General features: G+C 38.3%; 1 protein-coding gene and 2 pseudogenes across 4 annotated transcripts in view; 1 reads left to right on the top strand and 2 right to left on the bottom strand.

The window, feature by feature from the left end:
• Window positions 1-612: 612 nt before the first annotated feature.
• Window positions 613-1733, bottom strand: LOC127696726 (elongation factor 1-gamma-like; annotated as a pseudogene).
• Window positions 1734-7632: 5899 nt separating this feature from the next.
• Window positions 7633-7759, top strand: LOC127696895 (uncharacterized; annotated as a pseudogene).
• Window positions 7760-18586: 10827 nt separating this feature from the next.
• Ythdc1 (YTH N6-methyladenosine RNA binding protein C1) overlaps window positions 18587-23169 on the bottom strand; it is a 33443-nt gene continuing 28860 nt past the window's right edge. For all 4 annotated transcript variants that reach the window (XM_052198271.1, XM_052198269.1, XM_052198270.1 and 1 more), the window contains 2 exons: window positions 21739-21873; window positions 18587-19563 (listed from right to left, as the gene is read on the bottom strand). In XM_052198271.1, coding sequence (XP_052054231.1) covers window positions 19339-19563; window positions 21739-21873 — 360 coding nt within the window. In that variant the 3' untranslated portion in view covers window positions 18587-19338. The remainder of the gene's footprint in view (window positions 19564-21738; window positions 21874-23169) is intronic.

Raw genomic sequence — 23169 nt, forward strand, 5'->3', positions numbered from 1 at the left:
CATAAGGGTGGAAACGAAGCATGATTAGAAATGACTACACCATAAGTTTTGGGGGAAGGGAAAAGAGAGTTGGAGAAATAATTTAGGCTTTAGGCAGCTTAAGAGAAATGCCAAAGTTCAAGTCCAGGGATAGGTCCTTTCTCAAATGAATGAGATACGAAAGCAGGTAAGACACTGGGTACCCCCTGTCTTCTGCACTCAGATGCATTACTACACACTAACAACACTCTCTCAGAGTCACACATATAGCATACACAGGTATAACATACATGGACCCACAATCACAGAATGAGAAAGATAATGTCATTAATCCATAATCTATAATTATCAAATAAAATGTCTATATAATATCTATAATATACATAGTAAATCAATAATTATATAGTATATATATTATATTTAGAAAAACTATTATGAAAATCATGATAGACAAACTAATAAAGACACATTCCACCAGCCCTAATCACATGAAATAAATCCCTGGAATGACATACAGTAAGGAGATCATAGACTCCCACAGGTTACCCAACTTTCCTGAAGAACACTGTAGTAAGTCCACACACACACACTTCTTTTCCAGTGTTCTGTTTTCGTTGATGATTCCCATCTCCCTTAAAAGGTAGGTGTGCAAGGAGCTAGGCAACTGGCAAGACATGTTCTGAAGATCTTGCCTTGATTGATGGCTTTGCCCATGTGCTGGAAGGCCACCTCCCAGGAAAAATACTCTCGAACCAGGGTCTGGGTCTCCTCGTTACTAGGATCCAGTTTCCTCCATGTATACGACTCATAGTCCACCTGCCAAACTGGACTCAAAGGCTCTTTCTTGGCCTCAGAAGGCCAAAAACGCCAAAAATGGAGCTGCTTTTGTGGATTCCAAAGAGGATAACACTAGCAAAGGCATTCTTCCTCAGTTTGGCCAATTGCTGGAACATTCCAGTGATGAGCTTGCAGCTCATGAACGTCTGAGTGAGCTCTTCAGGGAAGCGGTACTCAGCTTACCACAGAGACCAGCCATCCTTATCAAAGTACTCCCTAAAATATGGCAGTGCCACAGAGAGGGTGTCCTCATTGGAGTACTTAGGCTTAAACTCATCCAACACAAAGGTACTCTTGAGCAGATGAGCACCATCTTCTCACACAGCTACACCTCCCCCCAAGATGGCTCTGAACTGGGGCTGGTTAATGCTGATAGGAAACATCCATTGGTACTGGGGAAGGCCTGGTGAAAAGAAGGCTCTAAGACCTGTTTATAGAGCCATAACAGGATGCAGACAACTGTGATATCAGCCAGTGTCACTCACTCACCAGAAAAGTCTGTGTCTTCAAGTGCCCCCACAGCCCCAGGATTCGCTTCACCTCCTCTTCTGCATTTTCAGTGGCCTGTTTGTTGTGGTGCATCATGCCCAAGGTGGGGAACACCTGGGTGCTAGGTGGAGGAACGATGTCACGGTCAACAAAGCTCACCCACTGCACCACCTGAGTTGTACTTCCCTGTGGCTCCTCATTGCTTACATAATAGGCGATGGCACACAGAATCCCATCATCACCCTCAAAGGCTGGAAAGGTACAGGCAGGAAATTTTCAGAGAAATTCAGAGGTGCGGTTGGTTTGGCCAACATGGAAGTGGGTGGTGTGGAGAGCACGCATACCTGAACCGCACTGTGATGAGCAGCAATGAGGGCCTCGAAGGCCCTTCAGTTTTCATGGTATGTGTACAAGGTCCCAGCCGCCATGGGGTGGGTCCACACACATCAGTTTTAAAGCTTTTAAAGAGACCCACTTCCCACTAGTTATCCTTATGGCCTCTTTCAGCCATTTCTCCTAGCCCATACATTCTTCTATGAACTCCCATATTCCTGCAGAAACACTCTTTACCTAGGACTACACGTGTCCAACCTGGATTCAGGTAAACTAACAAGCCCAACCCTGATCCATTAAGGACTCTTCAGAGTATTCTCAGACCTGATCTGCCTACTTCCTAGCAACTCTTCCTATATCACTTCTACCCTGTACAAACTCACTGCCATCTTTAGCCAAAACCAGGATAACCACTATTTCTTCCTCTGTTGCCCGTTATAGAACCAGGCTCCCAATCATGATTCAAGAAATTAATCATCAGTTCTGTTCCCATCCTGATAGCCTATCACACACATCATGGAGTTGGCCTGGTCTAGCTGTCTTGAGAGGCATGCTTCATAGGTTTACATGTCAGAGTCCAGAGCCCCTGGGTTACTGTGCCATCCAGTTCCTGAGAAGCTGAGGCACTCGCTCAGGCTGTGTAGAATCCAGGCCTCCTTGTATTTCCCTGTATTTCTTACAAGTCAGGGAAACATATAAACTGGACATGCCCTAGACATTAATCTTATGTATCCTGTATAGCCTGCAAATGTCATTGTGTCCTGACAACTACATTGTAGTGAACTTAGTAGTCAACATTATATACTATTTCTGGTAAATGTGTGATTGCTGAAATAAATCTGTTGTAGCCAAAGTCTTCCTGAGACCCCACTCAGATGTGGTTAAGATTTATGTTTCAGCCGGGTGGTAGTGGCGCACACCTGTAATCCCAGCACTCTGGAAGGCAGAGGCAGGCAGATTTCTGAGTTCGAGGCCAGCCTGGTCAGAGTGAGTTCCAGGACAGTCAGGACTATACAGAGAACCCCTGTCTCGAAAAACCAAAAAAAAATTTGTGTTTCATCAGACATATCAGGTAACCATGGCCTGGTAAGTAAGAGCCGGTGCTTACAATGTACCCCACCTACTGCATACAGTGGAACTGGTTGGTCTTAAGCAGAGATTCCACCAGAACTTGGGATACAATTCACAGTTCAGACTATGAACCCTAAAACACAGAGTAACTCCAAGATGGAGATCAAACATGGTTCATGTGGACTACAACTAGTCATATTGGGATACCAGAAAGTCAACACCCAAGTTCCGACTCATCAAAAATATGATTAAATATCTATAACAAGAAACTACACAAACACCGATGTTTAGAGCACAGGACAAAAATTACAAGCACTAACAACCAAGGCAACTTCTTCAAAACATAGCACACCTATTATAACATGCCATGAGGAAACAGTTAAGTGAAGATGTGGTTTCCAAATAGCGATTATGAATGTTTAAGGATCTTAATAGTGATATGAATAAATGCCTCAATGAAAAACTGAAAACACAAACAGTTGAATGAAATAAAAAATTCAAGATATTAAAGTAGAATTTCTCAAAGGAATAGAATCACTAAATAAAAGTCTAACTAATATAAAAGTGTAAATGACAAAAGCTTAGGACTTCAAGTAGGAATATATAAGCATAAACAACAGTTAATGTAAGGTAGAAGAAATGGATTTCTCAGTCAAGAAAAATCTAAAATAAAAAAAAAATCATGCCCAATTTTCAGGAAATCTGTAATCTACGAAAAGACCAATCCTATGAATAAATCTAATAGAGCAAACTCAGGTCAAAGGCCCAAAAATATTCTGAACAGGACAAATGTTCCCTACTACAAAGAAAGAGATGAGTACCATGGCTCAAGACACATACAAAACACCTAATAAACTGAATCAGAAAATAAACTTCATATGACAAATAATACATATAACATGAGAGAAGTCAAGGAAAGAATATGAAAAGTTACAAGTGAAAAGGACAAAGCAATACATGAAAGGCTGGCATTTTTAATACAGACTCTGAAATTCAGAAAGGCCTGAAAGAATGTTCTATAAAGTCTAAAAAACCACTTCTTTCTGTTTAAACTACTATACCTAGCAAAAATGCCAACCACAATCAATGGGAAAAGAAAAACATTAAAGGTTAAAAAAAGTAAAAAACTTCTGTCCATAAATCCAAGTCTACAGAAAACAGTAGGAAACAACTTTAGCAAGAATAAATATTTAACTACAGCCAAGCAGACACAGGCACAAGTAAACCCATAATAGTTCATCAAAAAAGGAACTGAAAAAAGCAACACAGTAACAAAATAAAAGCAATGTATAAAAGTAACTTTAAATCACCTGATGTATTTGTCATCTCAATCTTACTGCTATATATAGCTATATATAGCTCACCCTTTCCAGCTCTTTCTGAACTCTGGCTGGGTGGTTCAACTCAGCTGTTCTGCCCCAAACTCCTCTCCAACTAACTGATTCAATCTGGCTTTTCTCAGCTTCTCACTGAATTTGTCTGCTTAGCATCCAACTAACCGACAATTATTTCTATTCTTCTGGCTTCTTCTTTTTCTCTGACTTCAATTGCCTCTGCTGACCAGCATTTAGTTCCAGTGCTAGGCACTCACTGCACTGATTCTCAACTCAACTCAACTCAACTGAATAGCACTGACTCCCAGTTGACTGAACTACACCAAACTGACTGAACTCAACTGACTCCCTCTTCCTGTGCTGCTGTCCTAAATAGCTTTTCCTTCCTGTGATGTTCTTGTAAGAACTGGACATATCCTAACTCTCACTCATTCTGTTAAGTTTTCTTCCCCTCAAACAAACACTCTGCCATATTAATCAAAAGAAAAAGGATCCAAATTTATAAATTTTAGCTCTGGAATTAGAAACAACAGTCACCAAGAGAATTCTAAAAATTTGAAGGACGTACTTAAAAAATATATTTTAATAAACTGAAAGTCTTAAAAGACATGGATGAATGTCATAATATATATGACCTATGAAAGTTCAATCAAGAGAAAATAAACAATTTAAATAGACCTAGTACATGCACTAAAATAGGAGCAGTAAAGAAACGTCTTCCAAACAGAGAGATCCAAGGTCAGTAGATTAAGAGTTCAATTCTACCTGGTTTCCTTTTTTTTGTTTGTTTTTGTTTTCTGTTTTTGTTTTGTTTTTTTTTCAAGACAGGGTTTCTCTGTATAGTCCTGGCTGTCCTGGAACTCACTCTGTAGACCAAACTGGCCTCAAACTCAGAAATCCACCTGCCTCTGCCTCCCAAGTGCTGGGATTATAAGCATGCGCCACCACGCCTGGCTCTACCTGATTTTCAATGGAAAACAAATACTGTTATGTCCTAAACTATTCCACAAAATAGAAGCTGAAGAAACAATATTTATTACCGGAGTTTCATCTTTCAGAAGATGATAATTAGCATAAAGCCCAACACCTGGACAAAGTGCAGAGAGTGAGAGAGATCAGAGCACTTAGACCTAAATAGAATGTCTTTCTTGAATCCCTCAAAGCTCATGTAAGAAGAAGCAGAAGATTGTAAAAATGAGAGGTGGATGACTATTAATCAAGAATGCATGTAATTGGAACAAATCCCTGTATCTACTTGGACTGGTATGGAAACTGTGCTGCTCAAGGATTGCCTAGGACTGTGAGGATGATGCAGTTGATCCAGGATGTTGGCACTCATTTCCCAGATGAGAAGACACAAAGACTGCGTGACTGAGCCTAGGCGTGACAGCTGAAGATGATTTGCACAAGTGAGATTCCAGGGGCTTACAAACTGACCTAGCCTGGCTGGAGAGATGGCTCAACAGTCAAGAGTACTGACTGCTCTTCCAAATGTCCTGAATTCAAATCCCAGCAACCACATGGTGGCTCACAACCATCCGTAATGAGACCTGACACCCTCTTTTGGAGTGTCTGAAGACGGCTACAGTGTGCTTACATACAATAATAAATAAATCTTTAGAAAGCAATCAAACTGACCTAGCATATAAATGTGCATTCCAGGCTCAGCATGGAGGTTGAGTATGATTCAGGCTAACTAGGAACCAGGAAAGTGATAAAACTGGACAAATAGACAGGATTGGCCCTAAAGGATAGGCCTAGAATTTAGGAACAGCGCAAGGAAGGCTCAAGAGACTGAGCAAGTATAGATTTGTTTGAACAAAGACAGATCTTCATCTTGAGGAGTCAGATATACTTGCCAGGCAGGATCAGACTAAAGGATATGTGACCCAGGCTAGCTCTAAATGTTGGCTATAACACAAGCAGAAAAAAGTCAGGATTCAGCAGACTAGTCTAGTACACAGGATGTGCAGGACAAGCCTGGGCCTGGTGTTGGGATAGTGCTGGCAGAATGCGGCCAGATGGGCAAAGCAAGTTGATTTTGACAAACATCAAAAAGCAACCTAGGAAAAGTATCCATGATTTTTACCAGGTGCTGCTGAGAAACATCTGACATAAAAAAATCAAGGACTTTCTACCTCCTACCACGTACATTCAAATTGGAGTAAGAGGTAAAGGTGGTATGAAATGGTGTGAAGGGATAAAGGTGATATGAAATGCTGGTCAACAAATGAAAATATGTTAGGGCACTGGATTTTAAAAATCATTTTTTCTGTATGACTTCAAAACAACAGTGGCAACTTTGTAAGTCAGACCTCATGAAAATAAAAACATCTCTGCACCAAATAACAGCATTAAAAGAACAAAAAGAATGACAAGCCACAACACTGAGGAATTTATTTGCAAGTCCTGTGCAAAATAAAAAAAAAAAAATTAAGTTTTGTAAAATGAAAGTTCCAGGTTCAACAATATGGAGAAAAAAGAACAACCCTAAAGGAGAGAAATTTCTTGAAATATACAGCATACCAAAATTTGATGAATTTACACAGACCCAGAAGCCCCAATGAGATATAGTAATTAAAAGTCCTCCAACCTAAAAGCCCAGAGTCATGTGGATTCAGCTCAGAATTCTACCAGCCCTTCAAAGAAGAGTTAATGCCAATACTCCTCAAATTACTACACAAAATAGAAACCGATAGAGCACTGCAAGACTTATTTTAGTATCCCTTAGTATCAAATGAGATGACCCAACTAAGAGAGATCTACACAATTTCCCTTATGAACATAGATGCAAAATTTCTTTAAAACTAGCAAATAGATTCCAAGAACACATCAGCAGAATCATCCAATATGCTCAAGTAGGTGACATCCAAAAGATTCATGAAATTTCAGTATATGGAAATCAATAGATGTATTCCACTAAATAAAGAGACTGAAAGCCAAAAGCACATGATCTACTCATTAGATGACAGAAAAGGCCAGCTTTCCTTCATGATGAGAATTATGGAGGGCCGGAGAGATGCCTCAGCAATTAAGAGCACTGACTGTTCTTCTAAAGAAGTTCAATTTCCAGAAGCCACATGTTGGCTCACAACCATCTGCAATGGGATCTGATGCCCTCTTCTGGTGTGTCTGAAGACAGAAGCTACTGTGTACTCATATAAATAAAAAATAATTAATCTTTAAAAAAATTATGGAGACTAGAAATATAAGAAACACCCATAACATAACAAAGGGACTTTTCAGCAAGACCACACCCATCAACACGAATGGGGGCACATTCAAGGCATGTCTACTGAAATAAGGAATAAGACAATGATGCCCTCTCTCTAGATCTAAGCTAGATAAAGGGGATACAAGTTTTAAAGAAGTGATTAAGTTCTCTTTATTTGTTGATGATACAATGTTATACATGAAAGTTCCTAAAAATCTCCTCCTAGAAAATTCTACAGCTGATAAATGTTTTCAGCAAAATAGCAGGATACAAAATTAACTCATAAAACTCAGGAGCGTTCTATATTCAAAATAAAGAGAAATAGAAGAAGAAATCAAAGAAGGAACACCTTTCAAAATATCCTTCATAACTCCCCTGGCAATGGGCAAAGAGACAGCTCCTTGGTGGTGGTGTTCTTACATCATTCAGGAGCAGCCCTTTGTTCATCCTAACAAGATACCCAACTTAGTGGACAAAGCTGTCTTATGCCTAGGACTCATAAAAATCAAACTGAATCAAATTAAGTCAAATCCAGACACACAGCATGGGGAAAGGAAGACAAAGACCTGTAGACAGCCGGTCCACACACAGACCTGCCCTCCAGCACATAGCACAGGTGGACCAAAGACCCGATTGCTAGTATGCCACATAGCATAGATGGAGGGTGCTACCCACCCCAGGGCCTGCCAGCCCTGTGGCCAACTGCATTGGAAACCAACACAATGTGCCAGTATGTGGTGGTCAGATGCAATAGAAAGAAAAGCAGAACAGCTTTAGCACTATGAAGAGAGATGGAATTGGAGACACAAGGATAGAGAGGAATAGCCTGTTGAGAGTGGACAGCCCCACCATCTGGGGGTCATGATGAGGTCTCAGCTGGAGTTTCCGCTGAGTCCTTAGCTAGGCAGTGACAGGTTGGTGTCAATGTCTGTGGTTCATATTACCACTAGAGAATATGGGGATGTACCTAGATGCGACAGCCAATGGGGACTACATGGATGCCCAGGTGTTGTGCAAAAATGACCCCACTACTCCCTGGATATGGAGCTCTAGGGAGCTGGCCCATTTCCCACTAGCAGCAGCACTTGGATGAGGACGAGCTTGGATGAACACTTGGACTAGCAGCCCAGGTAGCACATGTGGTGGCTGGCATGTTGGGAGAGCAAGCCCTGACAGTGTGTGTGTGAGAGCTGACCCCATCACTAGTCTGCGGTAGGGTGGCATAAATGCAGAGATGATGATGCCACCCCTTCTCCATTCCACTAGCCACCTATGACAGTCGGGAAGTCTGCCACAGAGTCATGAGCTTGGAAGAGTTATCCCTGCCCCTCATCAGTTGCAGCACTCAGAACGGGCCCTGCACCTCACCTGGACAGCACAGCAGAGCTGATGAGTCACAGATGACTCATGTGGTCTGGACTTGTGTTGGCAGGGACACAGATATGTCAGCCCTGAGGATGAGAGGGCAGGAGAGCTGGCACTGCCAGTCCTCTCCTGTGAGGTGATGCAGGTGTGGGATATTAATGCCTTTCTCACCCCTCATTGCCTGTGCCAGTTGGGAGAGCTGGCCCTGCCCTTTGTCTAGGCAGTACAGTAGAGCTGGCATTGGTGGAAGGGACAGCAGGTGAGCCAGCATGGAGGGCTTGAGCATGGGAGAGCTGACCCCACCACCTAATGGCAAACTCAAAGACTTTGTATCAGATTATCAATTGTAGTCCCGTTTGCAATACTTGTATGTACCAGGAATCTGATATATTCATCCTGAGCCTGCTTTAGGACATTTATTCCGTATTTAATATAATTAGCTGGGCAGTGGTGGCACACGCCTTTAATCGCAGCGTGAGTTCCAGCACAGCAAGGGCTGCACAGAGAAACCCTGTCTCGAAAAACCTAAATAAATAAATAAATAAATAAATAAATAAATAAATAAATAAATAAATAAAATGTATACAATGTATTATTCATTTCAATAGAATCACATCTGAATTCTCACAAATTTTCATGCTTTACTGTATTTTTAATGCAACAGCTAATGAATCTTGTAATGGATTAGTACCCTCAGAAGCTTTACTTCAAAATCTTCTACCTGTAGGAATATTGAGATGTGAGATCAAATATTTAACAATCCTCCTATCAGGTTATGTTACCTTCCCTTGAACTCTGGCAAGCATTGTACCATGCCAACCAAAGACTACAGTAAGAGTGATACACTGTAATGTCTACACTTTGGGGATAAAAGGCAATGCAGTTTCTCTGATAGTGTATGCCCTAAGTTGGGGGCATGACACTTGGACTCAATATTCTCAGCATGCTGTGCTTCCTGACTGCTTCACTGTTCAGAAATCTTTTTCTTTGGTAGCACCATTCTTAACTGTGAATATACAGCCATAGGGTATAGACACAATGCATCGAGTTCTTCCATATTGAATTTTTAGGCAATCTGGGGACACATAGTGACTTTTTTTACAAAAAAAAAGAAAAAACCTAAATCAGTTACCAGGGATGGGAAGAAGCTAATAAGGTACAGAGACATAGATTACCTATCAAATTTTAGTCACAAACCATAAATAAATGTGGACACCTAAAATATAGCATGTGAATAAAGCTAATAATGCTGAAGGAATAATAAATTTTGAAGAGTTTCCTAGACTGGTCTTGAACTCACAGAGATCGTCGCATTTTTCTGCGATTCAAAGCAACAAGTGCCCTTCCCCTAAGCCTTCTACTCCTTTCAAATACCACCACACCCTGGTGACTAAGCAGTCAAATATATGAGCATATAGGGGTCATTATTGTTCAAACCACTAGAGACCAATATTGATGTTATTTTCTTCAAGGTTAAAACATGGAAGATGGATTAAACACACACACACACACACACACACACACACACACACACACACGCAGCGCATTCCTTTATCTTCACAAAGCCACTAACGGAGCTAACAATAAATGCCTGCTTTAAAAGAACTCAGGTGTCACCAGGATAACAATTCATTTGGCCTAACAGTCATCAGTATACCTAATGACTCTAGACCAAATGCAAGATATATTCATTTTGTTAATCCTACTTTAAAGGAATATGAAAGCATTCTCTACTTACCTATCAAACCAGTAGTCCATGCTTCCCAAGCCTGCAATCCATAGCACACAGAGTAGGAGCAAGTTGGGTAAGTGACAGAAGCCATGTAGGAAAGGCTATTGCAAGTGAGTTTCCTGGAGATGGCCCACTGTTTTGCATGACTGCAATGGGTGCACTCTGCAGAGGCACAGTCCCATTGCTTCTTGTCGCTGATATGCTTTTCCCACCACTATTACACAGCCTAATGATTCCTGGGTATAAGCCTGCCCTATTGGGAAAAATTTCCTACAAATCAACAGGAAAATAAAATTTCATAAGTTAATGCTGTTTAGATAAACTATGAACTTTATAGCATTCCTAGGTTGATTCTAATAGTTTTAAGAAGAAAGTTTACAGGGGATTTTTTTTTTTTTTTTTTTTTTTTTTTTTTTTTTTTTTTTTTTTTTGCCAGAAAGGTGCAATAGTTAGAAGCAAGAATAGCATGTGACTCCTCCTCATAGAATAATAAGTAAAGGCTGCCTAGTAAGGAATACAATGAGCTTTCATAAAATTACACTAAGGAGAGAAATAGGCTTGAGACAAACTTGTGATCGAGTAAAAATATTCTTTCTAGGTTAGGTCCAAGGACGAAGCTAGGTATGCACTATGATAAGGCCATGGGAAACTGTTGCTTTGAACAATAAATAAGCTTTGAATGAACTTACAGAATCACACATTGCTTTGAATTTACAACCAACAGCCTTCTGGAACTTTTGTGTAACATTTTATCTATAAGGTAATTTTATAAAGAACTTTTATCTAAGAAGGTATAAGGACAAAGAAATGAAGTGTGACATTTGGGGCTCTGCCTCACCCTCCAAATGTATATGTGCCTGTCTATATGCATGTACACACATACATGTAGAGATGTGCGTATGTATGTAAGTGTGAACACTTGTGGAAATGAGACAGCTGGTTAGGCCTAGCCAACGTGTGTCTCTGTGTGTGTTTCACTTCTCCCTTCCTTTTCTTCTCTGACTCACAAAGAGTTAACAAATTCTAAGCCTCTGGCCCAGCCAACAAGGGCCCCTTGAGCCAGATAAGACTTTTCTTAATTCTCTGCTGCTATCAACAGGAGTCAAATTGCCAAAATAAGCAGCTTTTGGCCACAAAATAGCAAAGAGTTAAAGACAAACTTGCCAAAAAATAAAGCAGCTTTAGCCCTGATCTCTGCCACCTCCTTAGCCTATCACTGCCTTCCTCAGTGATCTAGGTGATAAGACTCAACATTGGGGTATCTCATATGAAGAAAATTATTTGAAATCCATTTCAGTCTGTGTATATGCTGTAGTGTAGTTTTCAGACAAAATTAGGAGACTGGGTGATTGCTTTTAAATTAAAATATGACAGCATCCCCCCCTTCCATTTCTTCCTCCAACCCTCCCCATTTATGCCCCACCCCACCCCATTGCCACTAAAACTCATGGTCTCTTTTGATATGGCCACTCAAACCTATACGTAGACTCTGCTCAGTCTGTTTAGCACTACTTGTATGTATATTTCAGGCCACTGGATAACCAACTGAGAGGGCATCACCAGACAGAACTTTTTCCTCTCTCAACATTTTTTACTTGCAATTCTTTATCAATGGACCCCATGAGGTTCCTCCCTTCCATTATATTAGCATCCTATTGGTTGTGTACTTGGTCAGGTCTTTAGACAGCAATTGTTGAGGTATCATGGTAAAATATCCCCTAGCCAGGCGGTGGTGGCACACACCTGTAATCCCAGCACTCTGGGAGGCAGAGGCAGGCGGATTTCTGTTCGAGGCCAGCCTGGTCTACAGAGTGAGTTCCAGGACAGCCAGGGCTATACAGAGAAACCCTGTCTTGAAAAAAACCAAATCCAAAAAAAAAAATCCCTGCATTTTCTTACAAGACAATCTAATGGCAGCTTTTCTCCTCTTCTGGTTCTTGAGTGATATTTATCCTATCTTTAGGATATGTGGAAAATTATGGATTTATTATATGTAAGTACATTGTAGCTGTCTTCAGACACTTTTTCTGCTCTCTCTGACCCTGCTCGCTCTGGCCCCAAGAATTATTTTTATGTAAGTACATTGTGGTTGTCTTCAGACACCCCAGAAGAGGGCATCAGATCTCATTACGGATGGTTGTGAGCCACCATGTGGTTGCTGGGATTTGAACTCAGGACCTTCAGAAGAGCAGTCAGTGTTCCTAACCGCTGAGCCATCTCACCAGCCCAAGACTATCATTTATAAAAGAATGTTGTATTTGTCAAATATATAGGCTACTCTTTCAAGTCAAGGTTATGTCAGGCACATGATTATCTGTTGCTTCAATTCCTAGGGATTTGGCACCCTCTTCTGGCCTCTGAGAACACTATATGCACAGGGTTCAGATGTATATACACGTGCAAGCATGAATACACACTTGCATATATATGTACACTCATACATAAAAATAAATCTCAAAAACTAACCACTCACTTAACTGTTCAATAACAAATGATCCTAAAGGAATTAACTTATTCAACGAGAACACTGTCCCATATCCTCACAAGGTCAAACACCAAATCCAAAAAAAAAAATCCCTGCATTTTCTTACAAGACAATCTAATGGCAGCTTTTCTCCTCTTCTGGTTCTTGAGTGATATTTATCCTATCTTTAGGATATGTGGAAAATTATGGATTTATTATATGTAAGTACATTGTAGCTGTCTTCAGACACTTTTTCTGCTCTCTCTGACCCTGCTCGCTCTGGCCCCAAGAATTATTTTTATGTAAGTACATTGTGGTTGTCTTCAGACACCCCAGAAGAGGGCATCAGATCTCAGCTCATCAGAGAGAGCTATACCTTTACATTAACACTTTTTAGAATCTTGAGATGAAAATATCACAAAACCAAAATTATAGTTTACATTTAGCTGCACCAAAATGTAAACTTTTACACATATGTAAGAAAAAAAAAAAGATGAGGTAAACTGGGTATGGTTGGTACACGTCTTTAACCCCAGCACTGGAAAGGCAGAGGCGGAGGCAGAAGTCCAAGGCTAGCATGGTCTACACAGAAAGTTCCAGACCAGCCAAGGCCATCTAGTAAGACTTTACCTCACAAACAAAGAGACAATATACACAGAATAGAAAACACTGGCACACATATCACAATCCAGTAAGTAATATTTATGTGTAATTGACATATTTATATTATATTACATTATATTATATGATCAAATAGGATAGGAAATTATCAGAAAAATGAATAAGACTAATAATTTTAAGGGACTAAAGAGATAGGCCAGCAGTTCAGAGCACTTGACGCTTTTACAGAGGACGTGGGTTTATTTTTCACCAGCACCCACATGGTGATTCACGACTATCCATAACTCTGGATCCAGAGTATATGACGTCCTCTTCTGGCCTCCACCATCCCCAGCATGGATGTAGCATACATACCAAGCAAATTATTCATATACATAAAATTTAAAAGTTCTTTAAAAATTAAAACAAATTTATGGAAAACTACTCAAATTTATAAAAGAAATGAAAATTAATTGAAAAAACTAAATAGCATTATTCTCCTCTCAGAATGCTAAAAATTTTAAGGACTAATATGACTAACTAGTAAACAAGCAAGGTTCATGGACTTCTGCAACCGAAAATAAATTATGTGACTATTTAGCATACAATCCTATCAAAGTGTAAAATGACCATACTATATCATTTCCAGATCTCTCCCTCTCTTGCAAAGCCTAACTTTGGTTAAAATATAATAAATACACACACACACACACACAAAAGACTATCCACGTTAGCATTCAAAACTCTAAGTAAAATCTTTAGTTGCTCAAGAATCAGTCATTCGAATTTAGAAATGATGAATCCATTACAAAGACAATCAAGATACAAAAAATCCAAAGTATATCTAATATATTAGCCAGTGGAAGCAGGGAGAAGTATTTTATATAAAGACATTAAGTGTTATCTATAAAGGTAGACCATTTCTTCATTGTGTGACTATAATTCATCTGACAAAGTTGCATGTAGTTGAAACTGGCCTGGCAGACGCTATGTAGCCAAGGCTGGTCTTCCTAGCTTTGCCTCCACCTGCTGAGTTAGGTTTCAAGAACTCACTAGCTCCCTGGGCTTTGACAGAACATACTTTCACCAATACTCTTGCAAGTCATCCGTCAGCAGCTCTTAGGTTACAGCATCTGAAGTCTCACTCTTTCCCCACCAATCCTCTCGAGCATCTGGCCATGCTTTCATTTTCCTAGAATGATGCCTCCACATAAAAGCTAAAGCCTCTTTAGGCAAATTCTTTTATATTTATGCATCTCCCTGTGGAGGTTTAAAAAGATAAAAGTGCCTTCATAGGTTGAGTTGGTGTTTTGGAAGGTGGTGTAATCTTGTTGGATTCTATCATTTGCCAGGTTCTGAAAGCTTATAGCCTCTCCCTACTGCAGGTTCGCTCTGCTTCCTGCCTGCAGTGGAAGATGTGCTCTCTCGGCTTCCTGCAGCTCACCACCATGCCTATACCCATCATGGTGGACTCATGCCTTTGGGTCTGTTTAAAAAACAAACTGGCAGTACTCTGCCAACTTCTAAGTCTAGTTCATGGAAACTCATTGATATATTGTATTTTACCTTTTCAACTTCTCAGTGGGCTAGTGTTCTTTCAACTGGAGCTCCAAGGTAGAAGTGGTAACAACATGCTGATGTTTCTAACCTTCCTGATTAGTATTCCATCATTTATATGCCCACATTGCACCAGTACACACACACACACACACACACACACACACACACACACACACAAATAAGCTTATAGTAAAAGTGCTTGTATCTGTAAATGGTAGCTAATTCAGTGATTTTTTTTTTTTGACTGTATAAAATGTGCTTCAGTCCTCATATGGATAACAGAGGACAACCTGCAGGAGTCTGTTTTCTCCCTAATTCAATTATTTCTTCCAGGCACTTGCCTAGACTTATGTAATATTTTATTTACTCTTAATAAAAGTGGGGAGATTGTTTTCACTTTGTAATAGTGTTTTAGGCAATAACAGACTATATGTGCAGCTGTTGCTTTGTAATGTTAAGACAAATAATAAGGCTGAAATTATCTTAATGTGTGTACATTGTGGTCACACAATTATCTACCCTTTATCTACATTATACCCTGCATCCTATCTCACACACACACACACACACACACACTCTGAGAGAGAGAGAGAGAGAGAGAGAGAGAGAGAGAGAGAAGAGAAATTGTTGATTCCTAATGACATCCATCAATAAAACTGACAATTTAAAAACCAAAACAAACACCTGTGAGCCAGTCAGTGGTGAAGCACACCTTCAGTCCAGCACTCAGCAGGCAGAAGCAGGGAGATCTTGGGTTCAGAGCCTGCTTGGGCTCCAGAGCTAGTTTCAAGACAAACAGGTCCACATAGAGAAACCCTGTCTTAAAAAGCAAAAAGAATGTGAACATTAAGTATGACATTAAAGTTGTCTTTCTTCCTCTGCCAGATTTTTGGTTTGTGACCCTAATGGTGCTTGGGACTACTGCCTAAGTTAACATTTGTGGGCCAGATGAGCTAATTCATTGCCAGTAGTATCCATGATTCACAGAAAGGCACTGCACTATCCAGATGCTTGTCAATACTGCTCTACATTTAATCTACTTAAATGACCTCTTCCTACATTTTACCGCTTCTGGGGGGGCGGGGGGGGGGGGTGCTTTCTACTCACGGATTTAAAAAAGTTCCTCAATCCATTGTGGTCCACTTTGCAGTGAACTACTTACTAGCTTCTTCTCTTTTGGAATTATCTTTAGACCAATTTCTTAAGTCTTTACATTCATGTATTATATTGCCAAGGACAAAGTGTGTCTTCTACTACTCTATCCTCACAATAAGAAAAGCATTCCCAACAATTCTGATTTCCTCAGCATCTCATTTGCTTACAGGCCATACAAACAAGCTCTAGCAGAGAAAACACTGACAGAGTCCCTGAGAGAATGCGATCAGTACTAGTCAGTTCAGAGTCACAGTGGGATATTTATTCCTTATTGATATTGGTTCAGGAAGAGTGAGATGATTTAATCAAAGGAAACACATTGGGAAAAGGAGGCGCTATTACAAGAAGTGAATCAATTTACTGTTACAACTGTAAGTTGGTGGAAGCTCTTCTAAAACCACTATCCTATGCAAAAAAAAAAAAAAAAAAAAAAAAAGAAACCCTACAAAGGAAGTTTGCATGACTACTTGTCACTGAAACAATAAATTTTTTAAATGTTAAAAGTCCTTACATTCTTGCACGGGTTACCGAAAACAATGACTTCCACAGTCATGAAATATAGAATTTAACACAATGTCACAGAAACCTCTTAATTTTGAACCACTATATAATTATTTCCATCCCAAGCAAGAATGTAATTGACTAAACTCAGCTCGCATTCCTGAACCACTCATTAAAAAGCCTGTTCAGAGCTAAAACACTAACTGAAGCCTCTAGTTTGACTATAGCAAGAAAAAGACAAATACCACACAATCTAGTCAAAACTGACCTTCAAGACTGAAATGAGAATGTTAATGGCTTCACATTTTAAGTTAGATCAAAGAACCAAGCTTGACAAATACAATGCACAGCAGTAATATTCTGTATGCTTGAGCAAAAGACTGCTTTTAAATGCACAATGTTTTTCCAAAAGATAGCAATTAGAGGTAATAATTACTTTTAAATGTAAACAAAACTGCCCACTGAAAAAGCTTTTACAGCAAACAGGCATCTATCTATCTTTAATACAAAAACTTTTGAAAAGCCAGGTGGATATTAGATGTTATAACCAGCCTGGTCTAGATGTGAGTTTCAAGGCAGCCCGAGCTACCTAGTCAGACCGTGTCTCAAAAATAAACTTTTAGACTACTCAACACTTTTCTGCCCCGGCTACTTTTGAACTGCTGACAATCCTTTGCCTCAGGACTACTTTGTGTTGGGATTAGAAATGTTAACCACCAGGAGAAGCTAACACACAAAATATAAAGCATATCAATAGATGGACATTTAAGGAAGGCCATGACAAATGAAGCCTGTATAAAACAGTTAATGCTTAAAACAATCAGTATGAATATCTGCTTATCACTTGAGAGGTATTCTTAAATTCTACTTTCTCACTAGCAATAACTTCTAATGGTAATATAAACTAGGCAAATTTATCCTCTGAACCTATTATCCAAGTCTAATCAGAGATCAGAATTATATGAAGACATAGTCAGTTGGTATACAGCAACACAAAAGTGCACAATGCAGTGTGTTCAATGTGATTTTCAACCTCATTTTACCATCAGAAAAACAACTTTAATGTTGCCTACTAGTTGTATAACTATTGATTAAAAAAAAAAAAAAACATTTCTGATGACTGCTTCTAATCAAAGTATTTGGTGGTTAAGGACTTGGAAAGAGTAGACATTACTACAATGTGCAACTGCCTGATGGAATAAAATAGCTAAGTGGAGTCACTAAACAAAAACAGAGAGGTGTGAAAGTGAGGCTGAGACTTGTGAAGAAAATGGGCAGGTGGATGTGGCGGGAGGAGAGGCAATATGAACAGAATTTATCTCATAAATGTGTAAAATTACTAATAGGAAATGAATGACAAAACCTAATATCACCAACTAGTTATATTCTTAAGTTAAATACTCTTTCAGGCCTATAGCTCCTCCATTTAATGGCTACACAGGCTTTAATGCTGATATCGGTAAACAGAATTTACCTATATAGAAAGATATGCCAAAGTTATACTTTCTAATACTGAAGCTTCTGTGTTCTCTGCAGCCTTACTTAAAACACAAACCCATATATTGACTTTCTAACTGTAAGTTCAACACTGTCACAAAAGAAAACTGCCAAAATTTGCAGTCCCAAAGTTTAGACAGTCGATTCCATACAGATAGAACTTCAGGTTCAAATCAAGAAATTAAAATGCAAAAAGGAAAAAAGAAATCCACTTTAATCAACTTTTTCTGGTGTGGTTAGAGAATTGTTACAAAGGATTGACAGAAATATGAAAAAACTAAAGTCTAAGAAAAAAATGAATTAAAAAAATTCAACCAAAAGACCTAAAATATGGATCCAAAAGATCAGAAATATAAATACAAACTAAATTATCAACATAATGCCACTCCATAGGATTTTATATATGGGAGAATGTATTGTCATGCTTATGTAATCAGACAAGAAAATACAGCAAGTTAGTGTCAATCTTTACCAATTTATTTCATACAAAACAGTAGCAATGTAGAATGTGGGGTTATCTTCTGCTGCCACACACGCAACAACTGTGAACATTCCAAGCCAATGTACAGTTTAGAAGGAAGGCTAAACAATAGCATCAACCATGCTACTGAACATAGGAACTTTTATTTTAAAAAGATTAAAAATTAGATAGCAATGTCTTCTTAATATTGCTCTCATCATTGAAGACTTAAAAAAAAGTGACTTTATAGGTTTAAAAAAAAGGAAAAAGGAAAAACCAGAGGCTGCTACAACACTGCCACGTAGTCAAACCATCATACTTCTATATTTGCATACTCAATAGCAGCATTATTTTTCTGAACCGTGTGCAGCTACCTATAGAAACACAAAGCAAAATACTATGGCAGTTATTGACCAAGGTCCAAAAGAAGGAAAACAAACAAACAAAATAACTCTAGGATGAATACACTGTAAAAAGAACATTTATGGAGAATGAATCAATATCTACATTCTTGGACTGTTCCATTCTGCCCCAATAAAAGTGTCAACTCAACTGTCAACTGTGCATTTTTTGGCGGATCTGAGTTTTCCAGTTCTTATTCTACTGCATGCTTGGAACAAAAGTGATAATAAATCCTTCTACACAATGAGCTTTAAGTAGACAGCTGAAAATAAATTTACTACTTGTAAACACACACAAAAAAAATACAATATTTGTTTATCTTCAGTCAGTGCTTCTAAAAACACATTATCTTCGATAGCGACCTCTCTCCCCTCGGTCTCTGTCCCGATCACATATTCTTTCTCTCTCTCTCTCTCGATCACGGCCCCTGTCTCGCTCTCTCTCTCTTCTGTTGTCTCTAGGGCGGTCTCGCTCACGCTCCCGATCTCTTTCTCGGGGTCTACTTCTCCGACCACTGACAACAGCTTGAGTGCGGCGAAGGAAATCATCGACCCTCATATCATAGTCATGCTAGGAAAAAGGACAAAATGTATCAGCAAAGCAAAACTTTATATTGAAGTTAAAAACCCTTACAGTTGTCTGGTAAAGAAGATGTCAGAAAATGTAACCATAATTCATAGAATTCAATGGTGACACATACTACCAGCACTGACTGACTGGAATGTACCATCTATCCCCGTCATTCCCTGTTCAATTTTACAACTTTTTTTTTCGATTATTACTAAGACAAAATAATAAACAGCTCAGTTATAACCATCAACTGTTCACTCACTTCATTCCTACAACCTACATCCTAGTGATTACACTAAAACAGCAAACTCTATGAAACTAGGAAATTTCAGGCTCAAAAATTTCTTATAAATTATTAATAGTAAATTAAGAATTCAATAAAAAAATTTCAAGAAATCTGATGGACTATAAGAAAATGTACTTGTGAGTGGTAAGAAATTGTATTTCAAGGCTAGAGAGATGGCTCAGGGGTTAAGAGCACTGACTGCTCTTCCAAAGGTCCTGAGTTCAAATCCCTGCAAACCACATGGTGGCTCACAACCATCTGTAATGGGATCTGATGCCCTCTTCTGGTGAGTCTGAAAACAGCTACAGTGTACTTAGATATAATAAATAAATCTTTTTATAAAAGAAATTTTATTTCAGAAAGTCTGGGAACCTATCCCACATAAAGCATAAAGCACAAGCATAAAGGAGACATAAGATCAAGTAGAGGCCATGCCTAAGCTTGATGCCTGCTCGACCTTTCAGGTCATCTTTTCTGAGTGTGGTGTATTTTCAAAAGTCACCTTAAATGTACAAAAAGCAAGATTTGGAACACAATTTCTCACTATTGCTCATTTTTAGTAAAATGTAAATATATTGTAAACATGGATTGCATGTTTTAATTAATCCAATGAAGGCCCATAAAATAGAACTTGTTTGCAAGAGCAAGTACACTGCAGTATTCTTGGACTGACTTCCTATTTCAAATATTGTTACAAGTTTTGTCTTCTTTTATAAATGCATTTATAAACAAATTTATGTAAGATGTCCCAATATAGTTTTTACCATATGTAAATCCTTATGTAAGCCATAAATTGTGACAGAAATTCTGTCAGTTTCTATTCTAGCAATATTAGTCAGAATCGTTAAACTGATTTATAGAATGTTAAAAAGATTTTAATGAACTTTTTTAAGTTAAAAAAATAAACCACAAAAATTCTCAAAGATAGTATATAAAACCCCTGTTCTGACCAATATGTATATTCTTCATCTTTAACATTAAACTACCAAAGTTACCTAACTTAAATGCGCATGGACACATCAGCCATTCAAGTACCATTTCATGAAAAAATATATTTTAGCAAAAAAAAAATTGGTCTTAATCAAACAGCCCTACATTTTTGAAAGTGCATAAACTACAAAACATTCATCCCTTCTACTCTGAAGAGGTCATAAAAGGAGTTGTTATTATGGACAATTGGTGTTGGTTCCATATTGTTACTAGAGCCTTCTCAAGGACAGATGAAGCTAGTTGCTTGGTGACTAGTTTTAAATAATTTAAAATTGGTGAAAAATACATGATTAGGGGTTGGAGAGATGGCTCAGCGGATAAGAGCACTGACTGCTCTTCCTAAGGTCCTGAGATCAAATCCCAGCAAACACATGGTGGCTCACAACCATCCATAATGAGATCTAACACCCTCTTCTGCTGTGTCTGAAGACAGCTACAGTGTACTCACATATAATAATAAATAAATCTTAAAAAAATACATGATTTACAAGAAGTTACCTTAAAATTTTCCATCTTACTTGGAAAATTTAGAGATTTGGAGAAAATTATGATAGCAATTTTGAATTACATAGCCATTAACTAAGATCCGAGCATAAAAATATCCTGTACCTTTCTACAATGCCTATAGATTATATATGTATATGTACATATGTGTATATATTTATACAAACACACACACACACTATAGTTCAACTTAAGAAATTTGAAATACAAGTTTATCTATATAATACATAAGGACATGATAGGCTACTTTTAATAAAAACAAGTGGAGGATTAATACTCGGTCTGCTGTAAGAATACAAATGGTTCATCATCAAAATCTGGTATGTTCCCATATGTAAACTGCCTACAGAAAGTCTAAGTGGTTCCCTCACACCGCTGCCTTCTTGTGCACTTACTACTCGTTTATCTCTGTATCTTGCTTCATGTGGTACCGGATGGTGCCCTGAGTAAGGGGGGTGGGCTTGAGGAGGTGGGGCGTGGTGCTGGTAGTAAGGATGGTGTGGAGGTTGTTCTATTCCCGGGTAAGGAGGCTGAAAAAGAAAGATCTACATAAAAATCTACCAAATATCCTTGTTAACAAATCCATTCTTAGAACTTCTATTCCAAAATCACACCAATCCCAGTTTCGCCATTACTATTCATATAAACTGAAATCATTAAGGCTGCCCAAAATGGCCTTTTTGTTAAAAACAAAATATGAAAACATGTTCTAATATTTCTACCTTGTTACTTGTATTATTTAAATTCTAACAAATAAAAAACACATGGTGCTTATTGAAAACCAAAGCATATTTTTAAGCACTTTATACTTGTTTGGCATAATAAAGCAAATTTATATTAATCCTAAATTATAGAAAAGAAAGCTAAGAGATTAAGCAACTAGCCTAGCCTACCATCAAACCACAGAAATGGTCATAAAAGAAGTGTGCACACAGCTGGGATACAATTGCAGTACCCTGGGCTCTGGATATAGAGGCTAGTGAGATGGTTCAACAGGCTAAAAACACCTGCTGCCAGGCATGATGTCCTGAGTTCCATCCGAGGACCCATATACATCTATGTATGGCATGGCATGTATATGCCCACAAAAATACAAATAATTAAATGTAATTTTAAGAGACCATTATATAAAATTAATAAAGGGCATATAATAGATTATTTTAGTGTCATCTTAATATTTCAGATTCAAAGATTTTCAAAATTAATTTATTATGCATAAGATATTATAAAACTATGTCTGATATGAAGCCAAAGAAAGGTAAGAGGTCACCTAACAGCATTTAACAGGAAACAAGACACGCAATACTTCAAATAGGAAGTTTTACCTATTTCCAGGTAGTCTTATCATCTCAAAATAGACTTTCAAAATAAGCTATAATATTAATTGTCTTATTTTAAATGAACTAAATTTTCTAATTATCACATTAATTACTTAATTCTAATCAATTAGAAACTTCACATTACTTTAGTGAAATTATCTTCTTATAATCATAGTAAGTTGACATTTTACTGAAAGCTAAACTCTATGATATGAACATAACTGTTCATTTGTCAACATATATGCAAAACAAGCATTCTTCCTTGCACTAACTATTCAATATGTCAGATATTGGCAAATAATAAATGGTCAGCAAATCTTATGAACAAAATAAACAGACATTATCATAGAACTTGGTCAAAGTGTTCGAGAAAGATGGGGAATAAATCTACACATCCAGGGAAGAGCTCATAGTATTACCATGGCATGCTTTACACTTATCAATATAAACTATAGTCTTTTGTTTTATCCAATTATTTTTAAGTCTCTTAGTGGACAGGTATCACAT

Source organism: Apodemus sylvaticus, chromosome 11, assembly GCF_947179515.1.
Source record: "Apodemus sylvaticus chromosome 11, mApoSyl1.1, whole genome shotgun sequence".
Classification (NCBI taxonomy): Eukaryota; Metazoa; Chordata; class Mammalia; order Rodentia; family Muridae; genus Apodemus; species Apodemus sylvaticus.